The 16,706-nt window shown below is 36.8% G+C and overlaps 5 protein-coding genes and 1 non-coding gene across 6 annotated transcripts; 4 read left to right on the top strand and 2 right to left on the bottom strand.

Moving 5' to 3' along the window:
• The first annotated feature begins 3,309 nt into the window (after positions 1 to 3,309).
• Positions 3,310 to 3,381, top strand: B0P05DRAFT_t134. Its single transcript has one exon. It is a non-coding gene; the product is annotated as a tRNA-Glu (tRNA).
• A 2,030-nt stretch (positions 3,382 to 5,411) lies between these two features.
• B0P05DRAFT_642512 (uncharacterized protein) lies at positions 5,412 to 7,894 on the bottom strand (the record flags this gene model as incomplete). Its single annotated transcript, XM_051583808.1, has 6 exons — positions 5,412 to 5,681; positions 5,840 to 6,004; positions 6,195 to 6,575; positions 6,929 to 7,206; positions 7,250 to 7,536; positions 7,737 to 7,894. The coding sequence occupies 6 exons, from the start codon at positions 7,892 to 7,894 to the stop codon at positions 5,412 to 5,414; spliced, it is 1,539 nt and encodes a 512-aa protein (XP_051428926.1).
• A 1,966-nt stretch (positions 7,895 to 9,860) lies between these two features.
• Positions 9,861 to 10,931, top strand: B0P05DRAFT_482202 (ABC transporter transmembrane region 2-domain-containing protein; the record flags this gene model as incomplete). The annotated part of the gene is made up of 4 exons (XM_051575216.1): positions 9,861 to 10,167; positions 10,215 to 10,336; positions 10,398 to 10,695; positions 10,744 to 10,931. 4 exons carry the CDS (start codon positions 9,861 to 9,863, stop codon positions 10,929 to 10,931), a joined length of 915 nt encoding a protein of 304 aa, XP_051428925.1.
• A 117-nt stretch (positions 10,932 to 11,048) lies between these two features.
• B0P05DRAFT_482208 (P-loop containing nucleoside triphosphate hydrolase protein) lies at positions 11,049 to 11,348 on the top strand (the record flags this gene model as incomplete). Its single annotated transcript, XM_051575217.1, has 1 exon — positions 11,049 to 11,348. A coding segment is annotated over one exon (300 nt), but the record flags the coding sequence as incomplete, so codon positions are not given.
• A 31-nt stretch (positions 11,349 to 11,379) lies between these two features.
• On the bottom strand, positions 11,380 to 15,763 carry B0P05DRAFT_20667 (mediator complex subunit Med5-domain-containing protein). Its single transcript, XM_051573223.1, has 9 exons — positions 15,270 to 15,763; positions 15,158 to 15,215; positions 14,053 to 15,113; positions 13,834 to 14,010; positions 13,732 to 13,788; positions 13,283 to 13,687; positions 12,837 to 13,238; positions 12,614 to 12,789; positions 11,380 to 12,570 (listed from the first exon to the last, which is right to left on the bottom strand). The coding sequence occupies exons 1-9, from the start codon at positions 15,339 to 15,341 to the stop codon at positions 11,412 to 11,414; spliced, it is 3,567 nt and encodes a 1,188-aa protein (XP_051428923.1). The 5' UTR covers positions 15,342 to 15,763; the 3' UTR covers positions 11,380 to 11,411.
• Position 15,764: 1 nt separating this feature from the next.
• B0P05DRAFT_20631 (uncharacterized protein) lies at positions 15,765 to 16,706 on the top strand (the record flags this gene model as incomplete). The annotated part of the gene is made up of 3 exons (XM_051573222.1): positions 15,765 to 16,193; positions 16,240 to 16,265; positions 16,322 to 16,706. Coding segments are annotated over exons 1-3 (809 nt in total), but the record flags the coding sequence as incomplete, so codon positions are not given.

Below are 16,706 nucleotides of genomic sequence, written 5' to 3'. Positions count from 1 at the left end.
TGCAAGTAAATCTGTAGAGGAACATAAAAATCATTTAAAACAGGTGATCCAACGTTTGACTAATGTAAATCTTAAGTTGAATCCTAAGAAATGCCATTTCTTCCAGTCGAAGATTTACTTATTGGGCTTTCACATTTCTCCTCAAGGTATTAGTATGGATCGACGCAAACTTGCCAATGTTCTAGAGTTCCCTCAACCTAAAACTGGTAAAGACATAATGCGTTACTGTGGTCTCATCAACTATTTTCGCAATCTGATTCCTCATGTGGCTACTATAATGGCTCCATTGGACTCACTTCGCAATCAGAAATCGTTGGATGGACTGTGGACTCATAAACATCAACGTGCTTTTGAAAATCTGAAGAAGGCTCTGCTAAGTGATATTGTGTTAGCCTATCCAGATATGAACGCTCCTTTCTATATAGCAAGTGATGCTTCTAACACTGGCATTGGTGCAGTATTATACCAAAAAGTTGATGACAAAATTAAATATATCTCTTTTATTGCTAAAAGCTTATCCAAAAGTGAACGCCAATATTCAACTAATAAGAGAGAACTACTTGCCTTAGTCTTCTCATTGAAGCGTTTTCACAAATACATATATGGTTCTCCTTTAACCGTCTATACAGACCATAAAGCACTCACTTCCTTACATACTCAACGCATTGCAAACCCAATGATGATTTCATGGATGGATATAATCCTTCAATATGATTTCAAAGTCGTTCATTTGCCTGGTATTTCGAATGTTCTACCGGATGTTCTATCCAGACTCTATGAGAATGATTTTCCCTTGTCAAATGAACTGGGAGGGGATAAGCTCGTTATGCGAAATAGTGCTGCAAGTAATGAACCTCTACCAAGCATAGAAAGTGGTGAGTATTTTACACCTGCTACTCACGAAGAACGTGATAAACTCCTTAATCATGAGCATAGTAAAGGGCATTTTGGAAGTGAAGCTCTATTGAATGCACTAAAGCGTAAAGGATACTATTGGTCAAATCTTAAGAAGGATGCAACTGAATTAGTTAAGGCATGCATACAATGTCAACGTCACAATATCAGTCAAAAAGGGTATAATCCATTAAGACCTGTGTTAGCTACGCTTCCCGGTGACAGTTGGGGAATTGATTTAGCTGGTCCATTTACCATCTCGACTCAAGGCAATGAATACTTGTTAGTCATGATAGATATAGCTAGCAAATTTTATATATTGAGAGCTATACCTGATAAATCAGCTGCAACTATTGCTAAAGAGATACTGAATGTTATCTGCACCTTCGGACCTATGAGGAAGTTACAAAGCGATCATGGGAAGGAATTTATTGGGTTTTTAATGAACACCATAAAGAAACATATCGGTTTCGAACACGCATTAATTTCACAATATCATCCAAGAGCAAATGGTGCAAGTGAAAGAGCGGTTCAATCAGCTGTAAAAACCATAAAGAAACAAATAAATGGAAATGTGGCTGAATGGGATTACATGGTAGGACCGACCCAATTATATCTTAACAGTAAATATAATGTAAGAACAAAAAGCACTCCATTCTCTTTAATGTTTGGTAGAAATCCTAATGACTTTGAAGACTTCAGTCAAGAAAAGGATATAAAAACAACTGAGGAAATAAATAAGGATTTGCAACAAAAAATAAAATACATGACTGAAATAGTCTTCCCTGCTGTCTATGAACAAGCAAAGCGTGTAACAGATAAACAAAAGAGAAATTTGACATTAAGTATAAAATGTTAGATATTCCAGTAGATGCCACAGTTATGATATTAGTTACTGACAAACAAAATAAACTAGATCCTCACTATAAAGGATACTATAAAGTAGTCAGAAAAACATCAGCTGGTACATATGTCCTAAAAAATGAAAAAGGATTTATTGAACCTAGAAATTACCCACCTTCATTATTAAAGGTCGTATCTGATAAGATACTTTCTAAAGAAGAAAAGTATTATGAAGTGGAAGCTATCATAGGACATAAAAAGATGAGAATAATGATTATCAATATAGATGTAGGTGGTTAAACTATGATGAATCAGAAGATACTTGGGAGCCTGCTGAAAACTTCACAGATCCAAAATTCATATTAGAATACTGGAGAAGAATAGGTCAAATTCCTGAAAGCATTACAGCTATAAATAAAGCTAATAAAAAGATGTTGAAAGAATTAACAGATCAAAAAACACAAATAAGTTCTCAACCAAGAAAAAGAAAAATGCGTACAAGTAAAAGCACAGATCACATCAACTCTAAAAATAAAAATAAAAGAGTAAAAAGATCTTAATTAAACTTGACGGCATTAGTCAATACCTGGGAGGGGATAATGTGGTGATCTGAGCACTTTCAATACAAAATATAATAAATAATCTTTCATCATATAAATGAATAATCACTTATAGCACTATACATTATAAATATAAAGTAAGCACTGTATAATGACAGTAAATAACGGTAACTGGGATAATATGGATATTTACAAATAAGGAAACCATAATTGTACCTTTTAGGTAACAAGGAGAATTAAAGGAGAATTTATATAATCAATTCCCAGGCACACGCTGTCAAGGTGTTAAGTAATCAATAATCAGTAATCATAATTAGTCAATAAATCAGGTAGTATAAAAGACAACCTGGAAAAGATATATTTTAGAACAATCAATTTATTTTTGTAATAAAGAAGTACTGAACAGTCTCACTGTATTTCTTTGTTTTCTTTCTATCTTCTATTCTATCTTCATTCACAACCCAAACATCACAAGGAGGGGGGTAATGTCGCGGATAATAGCGTTTCTGAACAAAGACAGCCAATCGAGGTTGAATATAACCTTCCGTATATGTATAAACCAAACAAGAAAAGGTTTAAACCTCAGATAACCAACAATAGAAGAAAGAAGTCAAAGCTGAACTTGATTCGTATAAGGAAATTGCCTTTAGCGAAAGCCAAGCTGTTGTCGTATTCGTCAAGAAGCAAGGATCAATCAACACGAAGTATATAATTACTTCCTTCTTTATTTGATTTAGAATACATATTTTAGTATGAATAGAAAAGATATAAATACTGTGTTGTTGATAGATGTAAGTTCTTCATCTTAAGACTTACTTTATCAAAACACAGGTAATATAAAAATATAAAAATAATAAAAGATCTTAAGACTTACTTTATCAAAACACAGACGTCACTGCCTTCTAGAATATTTTCCCAGTAATATCATTGGCTAGAAAATATTCTATCGTCACCTGACCTGTACTATTGAACACAAACCTTAAGAAAATATCAATTTGACAATATATGTCAGTCCTCAATGGTCCAGTGGCTAGGATTTGTCGCTTTCACCGACACGGCCGGGGTTCGATTCCCCGTTGGGGAATAATTCTTTTGCTTTTGCGGAGACCTAAGGTGTTTGTAGCCAGATCTGTTAGTAAATTATTGCTACGGGATAAAACTTGTTTTTTATACCAGTAAAGTATAGAAGAGTTCATACAGTAGAATCCAAAGCAAGGGAACGATTGTATGTAATGAGCACCAAACTGTTAAGGTAACGAACTTTCAAGTAAAAGAGGAAATAAAAGTTCAAATAGATATAATAAAGTAAAAGACCTTCCTATGTCAATATCCAAGAAGGCAAATGGACAAAAATGAATATTTAAGCCGATACCAACAACCTAATAAGTAACCCAAGCGGTCAAAGTAAAAGTAAAGTAATGTGAAAATATTTCTTCTGACCTTTATTGAATAATGATTTGAACGGTTATTAATTCTAAAGTAAAAAGATATGAGTCATAATGAACTTGTTAAGATAAAACAATTCTATTTGTAATAAAGTAAAACTAATTGAGTTGTAAAATTACTCTAACAAGTAAAAGAATCATGTCGAAAAGTAGGATTTTCAAGTAGAATGAGAAAGCAATACGAAAATTAAGTAACAAGATGGGTTTTATTAATAATGATGTAGCAAATGAGAAAAGAGAAGAGACAAACACAAGAGAAAGACTACGATTGACGCAAGCGACTGGAATATAACAGTAGATGTCACAGTAGCTTGAAGAAATATAGGACAGTAGATGTAACAGGGCAATATATGCCAAAGTTAAATTTGATATAAAGTAATTGAGATTCAAAATAAAAGAACAAGCACTTTGTGATACAAGAAGCTGCCAGAATTTAGTATGAAACAGTCATTTCATGACAGCTTCCTGTTTGAACCAAGAAACTTTCTTTAAATTTTGTTAAACGCGATACTTGATATTTTTAAGGATGTAAGGTGCATAAGGCATCTATTGTATATTTTGCAGCGATAACCAAAAGTATAAATTCAGAATTCAGTGCCAATTCTATCCCTAAATATATTTGCAGCTGAATAAGGTACAGAGTAACTTAAACAATAGTCATATAAATAGCTATATATACAACAATCCCTACGGAAAGAAAACCTGGGTCCCAGGATGCATGAAAGACACGAATTATACAAGTTACAGTATTTTTTCTTTCACTTTACCAGTGTTATCTTTACTGCAAGCTTCAGCAACATGCATTCCACAATTGTAATAGGATCGTCTATCACACTGACGATATATCGCAACGAATCCTTAAACAGATTCCACTGGGTCCACATTATTGATGCTAACTGTCAATGAGAGCTTCAGCTTCATCATTGCCTTCAATATCAACATCTTAGTCTAAAAAAGCTGTTTAAGGTTTTGGATTTCTCTCTTTTTAAAAAATGCGCTCATCTACTTTTACAATCTCTTCCTCTCTAAAAGCATTCGTTCTTTCAACTCTTTCTTTATTATATTTCAAAGCGAGTGAGGTGTATCTTTTGAGAAGGTAGATGTGCTTACATGGCAAACTTCTCTTCCTATAACCAGGACGTATACATTTGCTAATTAAAACATCATTGACATTGACGGATTACCTGACAGATGAGGAAGTCAAAGAACCCACAAACCAGTTCCCATTGACGATAGCAATATCACTGTTGTTCGTTCCCAATGGGTTTTAAATAAGAGAAGGCAATTGGTCTGTAGAGACTTCACTAGCAAAAAATGAACGCTTAGCTTGCTCGTTTTGCTCCAGCCCCATTCTGCCATTATTGAACAAGATACATTCTCTTTCCTCTGCGAAATAAAACTCAACATCATTAACCGAGACAAAAGTCAAATATTCTAGTCAATTAATTTTGCATCTACTAAAATATACAGTCCTAAGCTGGTTATGCCGCGACTGGATGTAATTGTTAGTGAGCATATTTCTATGTGTCTCAGGCATGTATGCTTGACTCCATCAGCCTTCCAGCTCCTCAGTTTGCGTCCATCGGTTTTGGAAGTAGTCCAAAGAATCTGATTGACCATCTTTAAATTTGCTTTCAAATTGAGCGACCAGCTCGTTGAGCGGTGCTACTTATACTTCATGAAGAAGTTGGGTGATTAACCCTTCCAACTGCTTCTTGTAAGTGCCCACTTCTTCTTGAGTGTGAGCACCACTTAACTTGATCTTGCGATCTAATGCTTTTCTCCAAACTTTGAGGACATGAAATCCACAATAATAGACATAGACGCCTTCCAGTACGTTACGAATGGTATTGAGTTCTGCCACATAGTAATCAATGGTGATTGTCTCCGGATTGACGCACCTTGTTACTTCAAAAATGTTAGACATTGATTGAATGGTCTAACAGTTTGATTATCTGTGATCAGAAAAGCAACTGGATATCCTTTTTGGGTTTGGGAATTCCGAGCAACAAGATTGTACAGCACTTCTGTGCTTCTAGATGAGATGCTGTGAGCGGCATCCAGGCAGAAAGACTTGTTCATTGATATTTTTCTTACTCGAACAAGAGATGGAGAACCACGAACAAAGATTCTATCATCGCTGTTGTACAGTTGGATATTGCAGTTTTCAATGGCATAGTTCTTAAGCGGCAAGTGACGATTAAGCCAGATGTTGAGTGATACAAAATCATTTGTATCGAAACGATAAAGACTCTCTTTGATCTACTCAGATAAAATTACTGTTTAACTAAATGTATTCTCATTCTTTTGAAGCATCGCACATCTCTTATTCTGTTATAAACATCCTCATAGTTGGCTTTCTAATTCCATTTCCCCAACGTTCAATCCGGCGAAGGACTGCAGCTTTAATGCCTATGCGGTTGGTGCCATTTTTCAAGTTTCTCTCAATGACCTGAACTGTTTCTGTAGTCAAAGGAAGAGTTCGGAAATCTCCTTCTTCTCTGGGAACATGAAATCCATGACCTATTGGTACTTTGATTTGAACGACTAAAGAGTCATTCTTAAACTGCAAGATACTTAAAGCAGCTTTAAATCCAACTTTCTTAGAATCCTTTGAACTGATTCTTGAGGATCTGAATGGCGTAGAGTGACCATGACGATGACACTCACGAGTTTGGCTCATAAGTAAGCCTTCAGAAGTGCGCTTGCATTGCTTGAGCCACTTGCTTGCACACAATTCTTCAATACGAGCCAAATATTTTTCCCATTGATTTGCTGCAATATAGACGATTACATTTAAAGAAGAGTAGCTTAGTCCCTTTTTTGTTTCAATCTTCAATTAATGTAGGAACAAAAAGATTTAGTCACAACGCACCTTCTTTATAAAAACAAAGGTAAGCGAAACCATGGAATCAAAGAAAAGAGCTACATGCATTGAAAAGAGAGCTGTTGGTGACAAAAGCCAATAACAGAGGAATCTCAGCCGTGCCAATTATACTTCGTTTTTTTTTGTACCAATTCGTTTCTGAGTATTCCAAAACTCATTGGCAAGCATGTAAAGTATTTTGGCCTTTAGAAGAAAGGAAAGATGAATAGCCAACACAAGAATTGAAAAAGAAATCAGTAGAAAACAACTTATTTTTTATTTGTTGACTTTTTGGTTGGTTATTCGATCGAGGGCTTGACCAAATTGGCCAACAAGGACGAAGACAAATCTGTTCTTGACTTCTTGTTGAGTTCAGCAGCATCCCTGTCCACCAAGTTCTTTAAAATTGATGTGTTAGTGAATAATGAATGGGTCAAACAACAACGTAAACTTGCCTTCAGTCTCAACAAAGTGATGATGACAGCAGGAACTATTGCAAAACCAAATTGATCGCGAGGCAAATAGAACCTCTCAAGTTCAAAGAACTTGTATAGCCCATGGCTATTTAATGAACAAAAAAAGACATCACAGCGAACACCTATTTTTTTTTGGATAATTATCATTTTAATTTGAACACATACCAGCAACAACAAGACCAAAAGATTTAGGAGACGAGACTCCCAGAAGGACATGATGGTCAATCATTTTCTTCAGCTCAAGAGCCATCTCTGAAAGATCGCTCAAGGCCTGAGAGACCTTGGCGTCAGGCTTCTTGACTTCGACCGAAAGCAAGTCATATTCTTCTTGATACTCGTTGGTGTACAGCAAGAAGTCAGGCTCCAAGGCATCAATCATTTTTGGGTTTTTGCTGCAAGTGGTACTTTTTCTTTTAAAGCCGGAGCCTTGGCATGGTATCCTGCCGCTTGACCTATTTACTTGTATTAGATAACAATATCAAATACATATATTCAGTTATTTAGTAAACATTTACCTTGAATGACTGTACTTGCTGTCTTGGACAAAATGGTTTCAAGGAATACCAGCAAATGTTGATCAATGAAAGCATCTTCAGAAGCACACTCCACCTTCCAATTCTTCATCTACGACAGCAAGGATTCTAACACCTACTTTGAAGCCATGTGACAAGCCTTTTTAGACTTGATGGAATGCTTGTGTAAGTCATGTATCAAGTCAGCAAGCTCTTCTTCAACTTCTTCATCATCTCCAACGTCACTCTCACCTGTGACCTCATCAGCCAACTTCTTCACCTCTAAGAACTTGAGCATGACAGAGTCGTCAAACTCAAGTTCTTCTTTTCTTGGCCTCTAAGCCTTACGAAGACAAGCGAAAGTTCTTCGGTCAATAGGGAGGGCAAAGACCCGTAGCTTGCGGCAAACAATCCGTCCAATCCAATGTTCACTCCAAAAAGCGATCACTTTTGCATGAATATATATTCTTTTAAAGAAGAGGAAGTAGCTGTAACCATTTTATGAAAAAGAAAAAGAAAGGGGGGGAACTATTTATCAAAATACTTTTATCGTTTATCACCCAAAGAAACCGCTAATTTATCAAATGCATGTGAATTAAAGGCAGATGATTTATTTATGTAAAGAAAAACATTGCAGAACAAAATGAAAAGAACAGAGATGTTTTGAAACTAATAATAGTTTTATTTTCAGGATGTATACATTTATGTTTTCTTTAGGAGTGGAAATTGGAGTGGACGGGGTGTTCTCCTAACGCACTGGTATACCAATGATATAAGGCAAGGTTCTAAGTGAGAAAATAAAGGAGAAATCGCGTAAGTACACAGATGGGGAAAAACAAGCGTCAGATTAGATGTCTTACAGATAATATGGCTCGGAAATGTATTCCTTTGTTTGTAGTGTTGCTACTGCTTCCTTTCTTGCTTCTTCAAAGGCCTTCACAATGTCAATGTCATTGACTAGCCATTATAAGAAGAATAAATAGGAGTTGATCAATCTATTTTACGTAAGTATCTCAGACTTCAAATCAGTTCAAGTACTGGCGTCTTCACAAAGGGATCAGTGAAAGAGTCTCTCCGTCTGTCTGAAGTATTCAGTAAGGAATACCACTTAAAAGAAACTGGTACAAATCGCCTCCCTAAGTTTTCACTAAATGTACAGTGATAGTCGGAAAGAGCTACTTGTTAGTCAAAAGAGTCGTAACAGAAAATCAAAAATACTAGGGCTTTAAATATATATTTAAATTATTTTATTTAGTGTTTAGGTCCTTCTCGGCATTGTGATTATGATAGGAGTTCTTCTGTATAGGAATTTCTTTGTATTTCTCACTTTTTAAGATTCAATTCTTTTCGTCAACAACCATATTTAGCTTGAGGTGATTATTCACCTTCTTGAATCAATTATTGGGGAATAAAGCTGTCTCAGAGTTTAAAGGGCTGAATCAAAGGATTTGTAGTCTTTTTTCGAAAGTTAATGGCAAGAGCATGGCGCCAGAGATTACCTAAGCAGAACATTGTTTGTTCAAATTCCGAAGAGAAACTCAATAAACCAAAATTTTTGTATTTTTCTCTCGAGTAGATCTCAGCAGATGAGCACTAGAGAGAGATCAGGGTACTTTAGTTTTTTCGAGGTTGCGACAGAAGGCAATGAACAAAACCAAAAACAGCACACATATAGACTTGATAGTGTCTTTTTCGAGCGACTCTACAGAATCTTGAAGATCATATTAAATTCGCCTCATCGGGCATGGTCTACAGAAAAACAGGCACGCCAAAACAGTGTTTTTTGGTTATACATAGCCTTTATGTTTCTGAGTCTTGGATACGAATTTCTTGTGACATATGTGGGCATGATACCAAGCAAATTCTATTCAATCCTTACCACAAGAGATTTAGCCGGATTTTTTAAATATTTGATACCATCCATGGTTCTTGTCTTTAGTATAGCAGCTGTAGGTGAGAGTATATTCTGTTTGCATTGATTTTGAACAAATACGTAGGTTAAAGCTTTTTTGTCCTTTATGATGGGATTGTTTGCTATAAAAACTAGAAGATTGTTGACTAAATATGTGCACAATCAATATATTCGACCCAAATCCATGTATGCCGTTGTCAACCATCAAGACATTGATAATCCGTATGTTTGTCAAATATATATATACAATTAAACTAAAGAAACAGCTAGTGACCAGCGAATTACACAAGACATCGACAAGTTTGCTGAGACACTAAGTCAAATAGTGACTAACCTCATCATTGCTCCTATCATGGTGATTTATTATACATATAAATGCTGGTCTGTTACTGGGTTCCTAGGTCCTTTGATTATTTTTCTTTACTTCTTTTTGGGTACCTTAGTTAGTCAAAAACTAGTCCAGCCTATCGTTGGCGCTGTCTTTTTCAAGGAACTACAAGAAGGCAATTTCCGTTATCTCCATGTTCGTTTGAGACAGTTTGCAGAATCTATTGCATTCTGCGGCGGTGAAGATGAAGAACACACAAGAGCACAAAAAAGCTTAGATACATTACTTGCTTATCAACGCACTGTTGTGAACAAGGAGCTTCCTCTTGCCAGTAGGTGGCATTTGTAGTATATAGAATGATTGACATGAATTCGGTAGTTGCCAATCAGAGCTTTGCTTATATAGGTTCTATCTTTAGCTATCTAATCATTGCTATCCCTATTTTTACTGGTGCACTTGATGGAAAGGATGCCACTGAGCTGAGTAGTATCATTAGTGCCGTAAGTAATAACAAAAAGTTTAGATTACTTTTCACTAAAAAAAACCTTGGGGGAATAATAGAACTCATTTGTCTTTATGTATCTGATCTTTTTGTTCACAAGTATCATTGAACAATCCAGCAAGTGTTCTGACCTTGCAGGCTATACAGCTCGTATTGGTGAAATTTTAGAGACATTTGACTCTGTATCCTATACACTCGATAATATTGAAATCGATTGCCCACATCGACAAGATTATTCAAGCGACTCAATCGAAATTGAGGATGTGAAGCTTGTTTCTCCAAACTCAAAAGTGATTGTGCATGACTTTAATTTGAAGATTAAGCAAGGCAATCATGTTGCCTTTGTTGGTGTTAACGGTAAGCAGCAATCAAATCACAATTGAACATTAAGCTAAAAAAAAAAAGGTTCTGGCAAGACATCTATTCTTCGTGCTCTTGCTGGTCTATGGCCTTGCAGTGAAGGACGTATTTGCATGTCTCGAGATGTTTTATTTTTACCACAAGTACCTTACTTGATAGAAGGATCATTAAGAGATCAAATGCTGTACCCAAACACGTCTTCTATAGAAAGCAAGTATAAGCACAAAATGTAATCAAATCATACTTACTTTTGAAATTGCATAGTCGACAATCAAAAAATCTTGGAACTACTTAGTAAGGTGCGCCTTCATCACCTTACACAATTGCTTGATTCTTTTGATAAAAACTATAGCCACCAAGAGTGGAACAAGTTTTTATCTCCTGGTGAGCAACAGCGGTTAGTGCTTGCTCGTGTATTTCACCGCAAGCCTCAATTTGTAGTACTAGATGAAGCGACAAGTGCTATGGACTACGAGACTGAGAATTACTTGTACAATGCTTTGATAAAAGACAATAGCATCACAGTCATAAGTATCAGTCATCACCCCAACGTTTTACAGCTTCACACGACACTTGTTCGTCTTGATGGACAAGGAAACTACAGAATTGAAGACAACGACAACAAGCAAGCATCACTTGTAACCATTTAATTGTACACTTACTCTTTAATATCGAATTTTTATTATTATTTATCTATGTACATGGTATATATATCATAAGAAGGCATTCGGCCAAACTTCTTCAATTATTGGATTACTCATTAAGCCCTTAATAAACCCTCTCCACACTGCACTCTTTGTAACAGCATCATTCCATTCAGCAAACTTGGTGTCTTCTATATCGTCCTGCACCTTGATCTTCTTTTTGTTTTGGCTATCATCCAAGTCTATGACCAAAGCATCAAAAAACCATTTGCCTAGCTGATTTATAGACTCATGTTGATCTTGCATCAACACAAGGCAATTACTTGTAAATACACCAAGTGTTTGGCCTTGGAAATAAGACATGTTTTGTTCTGGGCTTTCTTGTAGCATTGAAGGCAAAACATCTTGTAATAAACATCGAAGCAGATGAATACAGCTATTGTAGCGATTATTAGAGTACAAAAGAGGTGTTGTGATAAGGCAAGAACCCAGTTCAGCTATATGTTGAAGTGTAAGCAAAGTTATTATATTGTCACATTGCTTACCTGCCCGTACAGCACCACCACATTTACCGGCTTCCAATACTTGATCCACAATCATACTGACAAACCAATGTCCACCTCCAATTTCCAAAGCTGTCTCAAACAACACCATGTCCAGGTAATGAGAAACGACTTGCATTCTGGATTGCGTGTCCCATAACGAGTGTGTATCTGCGTCTACATCACTCATATACATGGATCGCCCGCTTTTGACAATGTACTTGAACATAAGCGATGCTTTTTCAAACAGTGTATTGGGTGTAACACCTGTCGTGACCGTCTCAATATCAGCTGTGATTTTGACCATCTTTTTTGTCGAGATAAATTGTTCGAGTTCAGTCATGTTCTTGACAGCTTCAGGTTCCAAAGTAGCTGCTTGTCGATTGAATTCATTCAAAGATTCAAGTGTACCTAGAACAGGGTGGAGACTGGTATCGCGTGGGATGTCCATAGAAAGAATAATCCGAGACAGACAAGTGAGGATAATAGAAGAATGTGGGCTGTTAAGGAGTTCATCACAAAGTGCGTAAATGACAGTTGATATAGTGAAATGAAGGAAAGGTTTGAAGAAACATAAAACCATATTTATGAGTGTGTCCTGACTGAGTTTGTTGGCAGCATAAAGTAGAATGCTACGATGAATAATGGTAGGTACAATCACTACAAGATGCTGGGGTCGAGTTGATCTGTCAAATACGTTAGTCATATGTTGCATGGTGCGTCTATTACCTTAACAGATCATCAGATAGTCCATTATTACTAGCTAATGCAGCCATCCAATGATTGATAAGTGATTCCATCTGTTCATCATCATCAACATCTCGACCATAAATCAATCTGCCTTGAGTAAAATAGTCGTACAAAAAGCCATCTTTTTCCTCAAAGACTTGCATGTTTCTATAAAGCTAAGCAGAGTATAAGCCTTCTAGGTTGTATGTGAATAATAACCTACTTTGAATCTTTTTGCAGCTGAAGTCCATAGATTCCAAATCTTGCCAAATTTACTATACAATAATTGAATACCATCCAATTCACTGTCATTTTCTTCTACATCCATATCAACATCTGTAGTAGGTGTCCAATGGTTGCAGATGCTCTCCAAAGGTCCCAGTAAATCATATGGATTGTACAACTGAAGCATCAAATCTATACTGCAAGGACATTCTGTCAATGCTTCACATATCTTGGCAAGAGAGAAAAAGTCATTCTGAAGAGAGCATTTCTTGAGCAATTCGAGCAAAAAATCAAGAATCCTGCTTAAATGAATAGGTGAGACAAGCCCAATATGAATAAGTTCAGTAAGAGCAGAAAAAGACACATTGTTCCTTAAGACTTCAATTCTTGCATCAATGTTCTACTATCAATTAGTATCATTTGTGCTTCAAGCCTTCCTTTTACCTGATCAATCAAGTCAATAGGGCTTGATTTCTCCATCTCGTCTTCTATATCCATCATACTGTCTTCTTTCTGCTTCAACAGACTGACTGCTATATGTGGCCTCACAAAGCCATAGCGTTCACAGACCTGTACAATATTGGTAAAGATGTCATTGTTACTAATAGCTCGAATAGACTTCATCATGGAAGCTGTGTTGAGATCAGAAGTATAGCTTATGTCATTGATCATCTTCATAATATCATCATCATCGTCATCGCCATCACCTCCAAATGCAATTTTGTCCACAAGCATTGAGGACACAGAATCAGGCGCATAAAAATCAGAACAACAAGCGGGTGGGCTACAAGCATTCATCAGGCCTGTAAATGCTTTAAGCTCTCTTAAAGAAGATTCTATTGCATTAAACTTGATTTTGGAATTGAGTGAAACGCATTAAGCACATAGCCTACCTCGCTAGTCTGATTGTCTTGCTTTTTCTTTTGCATTTTTTCAATTAAACAAGGTAACTATGTTCTGTTTAAACATCTCTCTGTTTTCTGTACTTTTCTTACTTTGACAAGCACTAGGCTTTTCCATAATAATCTGTTTGTGGCCACCACTGCATTACAACTGGTTTCTTGCTTCTCGTTCATATTAGGTGTCTGACAGCTAGTATTCAGAGAGGCTTCACGAAGGCCTGTCAAGGCAGTCAACCATAATTCCAAATAAAATGACTCGTCAAATGAGCCCTGTATTGAAGTGAATAGTCATGTAAATAGAATTCAATTTACCTTGATTTTTTGTAGCTTTGTCAAGTAATCTATAATACGCTCATCATCTAAAGAAGGTCTAATTTGCACTAGATGATACAAAAGACCCATGAGGCCAGCACTAGGCATGGCTCTTGCGGTTCCTTCATCCTCTAATTCATGGTATTTCATATGTACAGCCATGCGTCTCTCTAATTCTCGGTCTGTCAATCGCTGAATAAGCTGAAGTAAGCGCTGGATATCTGGGTTTTGTGATGCTACAGGTGATATGTTTTCTTTTATCGTTGGGTTTTTGGGATAAAGCTTAGCTTGGCATTGAACCCATGGCTCTTCATCTGAACTTGTGCCTGCTTGTCGTTTCTGATTATTGCAGACTTCAAAGATACGCTTGACAGACTTTTGTTCGATCAGGTAAATCATAATATGTGCTGCCGTAGCAGCATTTTCGATCTCTATTGACTTTTGTAAGCTGGTCGTACTCTTCATTATCGTGTCTTGGGCGTTTGATTGCGAGATTGGGTTTACAGGAACATCGTCGTCTTCCATTCGTTGTGTATTGTCAATGTCCAGTGTGGCATCGGCATCATAGTTGATTGAATGTTGTGATTGAAAAGAGAACTGGGAATCAAATCCCATCTCGTGATTGTTGAAAGAAAGACCTGCAGCCAAGGTTGGACTACTGGCTGCCAGACTGGGTGAAGTAGTCGATTTTGAATACCATTCTGGATATAGACCCACAGCTACAATATGAGACAAGATTTCAAGCACATGGGTCAGCACTTGTACCCAAGGATTCTCTTGTCCTTTTTGAAGATCCGTGGTAATGGTATCTGTATCAACAGAGTATACTAGTTCAGGCAAGAGCTTCAAGAGGTAAGACCATTGATATGGGTGTTGGCTTGCTGTTAATTCAACAAATGGTACGAGTTGATGGATGAATGTGATGGGTTCAATGACGGGTAATGACACGCTACTGCTTTCTGTATTGAGATTAGGTTTGCCTGTGGTAGCAATAGTGACATATGATTCAAGCAAAGAATCAGAAACGCGTGTAAAACTAAAGATGGAGTTAAGGAGTAAGGCTACATGTAGAGTGAGTTATTGATTTGTCTCGGTACTAGTTTACCACACAGTTCTGTGCTCACATCACCCATTTGCAAACACTCTTTGGTAGGCTCTAACCACTAAATGCATGCCATTAGCAAGAAACACATAAAGTCAACATTTCCTTTAATTACCTGCTCTGAACTGAGTCCATGTAGATATGCGTATCGAAGAACAGTTTCCAGTTGGTTAGCAGCTGGTGTCATTGGTTTAGTATAAGGAAGAGACAGACGAATACTTGAGGTTTTTGGCTTTATGTTTGGCGGTCACAGTCTAGACGGCAAAACATTGATGCGTAAGAAGTTCACTCTCTCCTTGAACAAACGCATAACCCTATTCAGTCTAGAACCAGCTACTCTCTAATGTGTGATGTAATGTACATAAGAATCTTTTGATGAATGTTTATGTGTATCCATGATTGATTGTATCAAAAAAAAAAGAGAGATAAAAATCAAGTATTTAGCTTGAGCCTTTTACTGTATTGGGTAATCATTGAGCTCTCTTTATTCATGATATAATATCATGAGTCATTTTAAACTAGTTCTTTCAAGCCTCTAACAGGATAAAAGACAGAATGTGATACTTGTGAACAAAGGGTGATACAATGTTTTTACCGACATAAAAAAGAAAAAAAAAGATTATATTTCTTCTAAATTCTTTATGTTACAAGACAAATTCTCTATTCCTATTGCCGAAGCTCTTGCAGGCGAAGGTCCTGTGCACCGCTCTATTCTTTCACCCAACACACTTATTACTACGCCTGCACAAGGTGTTGAAACTCTTTATGACGTTCTTCAATATGCTTCAGTTCAGTTCCCTCATCGCAACGCTTTTGGTTACCGAAAACTTCAAGATACTATTACTCAAACAAAACAAGTAACGAAAATTGTCAATGGAAAAGAAAAGAAAGAGGACAAGACATGGACCTATTTTGAGTTAAGTCCATATTACTACTACTCGTATGCTCAGGTAGCAGAAAAGACAAAGGCCTTGGGTGCAGGTCTTGTTCAACTCGGTTTAAGAAAAGGGAGTAAAGTGCAAATTTCAGCTTCAACAAGGTAGGTTAGGTAGATAGAGTGGCAGCTCATGCTAATACAATGTTAGTGTTGAGTGGATGTTGATGGCACACGGTAAATGTGAAAATGATGCATTGGCCGTATCTGTATATATTTATTCTGTTTCTTAGGCGCATTTAGTCAAGCAATGACCATTGTCACAGCCTATGATACACTCGGGCCAGAAGGCCTTCAACATTCAATTACAGAATCAGAAGCAAACCTCTGCTTTATGAATAGTGATCAACTTTCGACTCTCTCCAAAATCTTACCAGGCTGTCCTTCGATTGATTCAGTGATCTATAGAGGAGAGGCCACATCCGAACATTTGGATGCTATAAAAGCCTCTGGTCAAATCAAGCACATCATGTCGTTTGAACAGCTTGAAGAGCTTGGTCATCAACATCCTATCAGTCCAGTCAAACCTCAATCTTCTGAACTGTGCTGTATCATGTACACAAGTGGAAGCACAGGTAATCCTAAGGGAGTCATGTTGACCCATGGAAATGTAGTAGG

Source organism: Gilbertella persicaria (assembly GCF_025201335.1).
Source record: "Gilbertella persicaria strain CBS 190.32 chromosome Unknown B0P05scaffold_102, whole genome shotgun sequence".
NCBI lineage: Eukaryota > Fungi > Mucoromycota > Mucoromycetes > Mucorales > Choanephoraceae > Gilbertella > Gilbertella persicaria.
Note: the sequence above shows the minus strand (reverse complement) of the source record. Positions and strands in the feature narration are given on the sequence as shown.

Bases quoted from the DNA above. Each gene is read 5' to 3' on its own strand.
- B0P05DRAFT_20667 (XM_051573223.1), bottom strand. From the start codon at position 15,341: ATGACACCAGCTGCTAACCAACTGGAAACTGTTCTTCGATACGCATAT. The intron at 15,114-15,157 runs GTAAACTAGTAC...CTCTACATGTAG, and splicing joins TGTGAGCACAGAACTGTGTG to CCTTACTCCTTAACTCCATC. The intron at 13,688-13,731 runs GTAGGCTATGTG...TCCAAAATCAAG, and splicing joins AAGACAATCAGACTAGCGAG to TTTAATGCAATAGAATCTTC.